Raw genomic sequence first — 4341 nt, 5'->3', positions numbered from 1 at the left:
CAAATCAGATCTGACTGGTACAGGAGGAGATTTTGCCCCTCCTTCTCCAGCAGAGCATCTGGTGGATTTGAATCATGGACCTCTGGAATTGCAATGCAGCTTCTTGCCACTAGGCCACAAGCACTCCCTTCTGAGAGTTTTCCAAGAGTTTTTGAATAGAAGGAGGTTTCTAATTTTTCTCTTGATGAGCTAAACACTACAGCCTTCAATATGGACTGCCTCTTAACATCAAGAAAACAAACCCCCTCACCACTAGATCAATAAGCTTCATCTCAATAGATAGAAAAAGTACTGGAATTGTCAAAGACTTTTTCTTTCTTATATCAACACCCTTGAAACCAGCAGTCAAGAAATTAAAATATATGTTGCATTGAGAAATTTTGCTGTCAGGGACTGCTCCAAAAAAATGAGGAGCAATGATGTCAGTTTGCAGGCTAAGGTGCACCTGATTCAAGCCATGGTCTTTTCAGTTACTTGCTATGTCACATGGCTATGCATTGAGCTAGACAATGAATAAGGATGGTGCCTTTGAGTTGTTTTGGAGAAGCATAGTGAATGAATGTTCTGTGACCTGCCAAAGAACAAACAGCTAAGTCTTGGGGAGGTGCAACCAGAGTACTTTTAAAAGGCAAGGATAGTGAAGTTCGATCTCACTTGCTTTGGGCATTTTGAGAAGGGGCTGTTCCTTGGAAAGAGACATCATGTTAGGAAAAGTGAAAGGTCAGGAAAAGAGAGGAAGACCCTCAATAAGATGGATTGAACAGTGACTGCAGCAATAGGCTCAAGTATGTCAGAGATGATGAGGATGACACAGGATAGGACATAGTTCAGATTTGTTGTAGGGTCACCTAGACTTGAAGGCCATAATGTCTTCCAGATGCATCCATGCTGTAAGATATTTGTGTGTGTATAATCCTCATTCTTTTGCAACCATACCTGACCCAGTGGGTTCTAGGAGGCTGCAAACAACATAGGAGGAGATTGCCTGCCTTTCTCTATGCAGTGGCTGATGGGTTGGAACTAAAAGACAGGACTCAATTTTGGGTTAACAGTGTAGTCTAGACAGACTGCTTTACCAGGGGTTGGCCTTTTCTGAGATAATGAGCCAATAATTGTCATTCACTGCCATTTGTCCCAAACCAAATTATAATATGTTGTTTTTTATTGTTATGTGCCATCCAATCACTTAGGACATATAGCAATCCTATGTACAATAGCCCTGAAATCTGCTCTCTCCTGTGTCAACTTTACTGTTTCTGATGCACCTACCCTCATTACCGGAATCACTGTTTCAATCCATCTCATCAATGGTCTCCCTCTCTTTCTCTGTCCCTCCACCTTTCCAAGCATGATAGGACACTCTAAGGACTGGTCCCTCCTTTCAGCATGCTGTAAGTATGCCAGACTAAGTCTCAGAATCCTTGCTTCCAAGGAACAGCCTGGCTTCACCCTATAGAGGACAAACCTCTTTGTTCTCCTGGCAGACCATTTTATATTCACCACTTTTCTCTAGCACCACATCTCAAAGGCATCAATTCTCTATCATCCCTAGACATTGTCCGGCTCTCTGACACACAGCAAGCAATTGCGAAGACTATGGCCTGGATCAGGTACACCTTCATCTCCAGACTGATGTCATTGCTCTTCAGCACTCTGGAGAGGATATCTGTGCGATATCTCAACCAAAGTTGTCAATCATTTCAATAAAGCACAGAAAAATCCAACAGCAATGATTGAAATCTGTACAGTTAGTTAAATGCATGGATTAAATACAGGGTGTTTCTTTTTGTTTCAGTAGAAAGAAATAATTTCCTTCTCTCATCTTATTTTTTAAAAAGCTTTTTAGCAGATGGCCTCAAGCAAGTCCATGGAATGGAACGGAAACCACTCCTCTGTGACCATGTTCATCCTCCTGGGTCTCTCAGATGACAAGGAGCTGCAGCTCATCCTCTTCCCGATATTGTCAGGAATCTACATTTTGACTCTCACCTGGAACTTGGGCCTCATCTTCCTGATCAGGATGGACCCCCACCTGCACATACCCATGTATTTCTTTCTCAGTGTACTGTCATTCATCGATGTTTCCTTTTCTTCTTCTATCAGCCCGAGGATGCTTGCAGACTTCTTCCAGGATGAAAAGACAATTTCCTTCCTTGACTGTGCTGTTCAGTATTTTATCTTCACCTGGATGGGTATCTCTGAGTGCTGTCTCATGGCTGTGATGGCCATAGATCGATATGCAGCCATTGGCAAGCCTCTGCAATACTCAGTCATTATGTCTCCTGGCGTCTGTGGGAGGATGGTTGCCGGGGTCTACACCACGGCTTTTCTTAGTAGCTTAGCTCAAACCATCTCTTGCTTTAGTCTCTACTACTGTGGTCCGAATGTCATTCAGCATTTCTTCTGTGACTTTCCTCAGATTATTCCCCTGTCTTGCTCTGATTCCTTCATCAGTGAAACAATTCTTCTTCTGGCAGCTATTTTTTTTGTCTTTGGCTCCTTTCTTGTTACTCTCTTGTCCTATGGTTTTATTGCAGTTTCCATCTTGAATATGTCCTCAGGTAAAGCTAGTGCGAAGGCCTTTAATACCTGTGCCTCCCACCTGACAGCTGTGACGCTTTTCTTTAGCACAGTCCTCTCCGTGTACATGCGCCCCAACTCCAGTACAGTCACCAAACAGGACAAGGTGCTGTCGGTCTTCTATGCAATCGTTATCCCCATGTTAAACCCTCTGATTTATAGTTTGAGAAACAAGGAGATCAAGGCTGCCATCAAGAGGGCTATAAAGAAAGCAAAGTGTTAACCTCAAGAAGAATGAGATTTGAAAAAGATTATTATCATGGGTATTAGTGTGGAGGTAAGAATGTGTAAGTTATCCTGTGTAGGTAAGACGACCATTTAGAAAGCAAGACAAAGGGAAACCCTGATTTAATGTCTCACTGGTCCTGTTATAGTTTGGTATCACCACCAAGTAATCTCTCTGGGACAGTGACACCAATGTTAAATGTAGTTTAAAAAAAGCCACTTGTCATGATGAGATTCCAGTAGATGAAAGTCCAAAAGGTGATGTACTTTGTGAAGGGAGGAATTTATATATATTCCAAGTACAGAAATCTCAGGAACCCAGGAGACCATGCCATCTATTTCCCCCTCATAAGATTTGTTCATGTCTTATAGTTGTTTGACACTTATTTGTATTCCAATAAAATTTAAATATATTTATTTAAATATTAATGAAATTTTAAACAAATGATGAAACTCTGGTTTCAAACAGAGAAGTATACAGAATTTATGTGGATTTGCTTTCAAGGAACCTTATTTCATCCACTTTATTTCTCATGTCTATTGAAGATATTGAATTGTAAAAACATATAAGTGGTATATAAAAGGTAGCAGAAGATGAGAACCTTTGGAGTCAAGAGCCAGTTAGTTTCCCAGATGCCAGAATACAGTGAAAGATTTTGACGACAGAAGTAGCCTTCTGGACACTGTAAAAAACCCTGAAATGATAACTCTTAAGTTGTTTACAAGAAAAGAAGGACACAAGTTGTTGAGATAGGAATCTTCCTGTGATCCCAAGATTGTTGTATTGGTAAAAGTTTCCCATACTCATCAGAGATTCATAATCCAATTATGTTATTTATAAAATAGAGTTTAATAAAGTGGAATTTAAGGACCTAGTTTCACATATGCTCCACTAACAATAACTCAACATGTTTTCCTTCACATAGTTATGTAACAGATTCTATTTAATCTATTTCATTGTGAAATTCAAGGCAAAGATTCATACCTATTTTACAGAGGGTATTTTTGGACACATTGATCCTTTCATGTTCTTCCCAAGTAAACAGTGATACAATCTAAAATAGCAAGGATGGGTTGACACAGTGACTTCAATATTGGGCTTAAGCATTGCAGAGATTGCAAAGATGAGCGAGATAGGGCCAGGTTCAAATGTATCATTATTATTAATGTAACATCACATTTACAAAGCAAAGAACAAGAACAAAATGATCCTATCATTTGATGCAGAAAAGACCTTTGACAAAATCCTACACCCCTTCCTAATTAAAACTCGATAAAAAATGATCAAAAGGAAATTTCCTCAACATGGTAAAAGGTATATATGCAAAATCAAGGGCCAACATAATTCTTAGTGGAGAAAGACTAAAGTCATTCCTTCTGTGAACAGAGACCAGACAAGGATGTCCACTATCACTACTTCTATTCAATGTTATTCCACTGTTAATAGAATTTTCAGAGGCCTGCATTTCATAAGTAGATACCAAATCCTGCTTCCTAGTGGGTCTTAATCTTGGAGCTCCACCAAAACATGTCCAT

General features: G+C 39.9%; 1 protein-coding gene across 1 annotated transcript; it reads left to right on the top strand.

The window, feature by feature from the left end:
* Positions 1 to 1849: 1849 nt before the first annotated feature.
* On the top strand, positions 1850 to 2803 carry LOC102845677 (olfactory receptor 5A1-like). Its single transcript, XM_006900481.1, has one exon. The coding sequence runs from the start codon at positions 1850 to 1852 to the stop codon at positions 2801 to 2803; it is 954 nt and encodes a 317-aa protein (XP_006900543.1).
* Positions 2804 to 4341: the final 1538 nt, after the last annotated feature.

This window comes from Elephantulus edwardii, unplaced genomic scaffold (genome assembly GCF_000299155.1).
Source record: "Elephantulus edwardii isolate Elephantulus edwardi_28Jun2011 unplaced genomic scaffold, EleEdw1.0 scaffold00284, whole genome shotgun sequence".
Classification (NCBI taxonomy): domain Eukaryota; kingdom Metazoa; phylum Chordata; class Mammalia; order Macroscelidea; family Macroscelididae; genus Elephantulus; species Elephantulus edwardii.
Note: the sequence above shows the minus strand (reverse complement) of the source record. Positions and strands in the feature narration are given on the sequence as shown.

Bases quoted from the DNA above. Each gene is read 5' to 3' on its own strand.
- LOC102845677 (XM_006900481.1), top strand. From the start codon at position 1,850: ATGGCCTCAAGCAAGTCCATGGAATGGAACGGAAACCACTCCTCTGTG.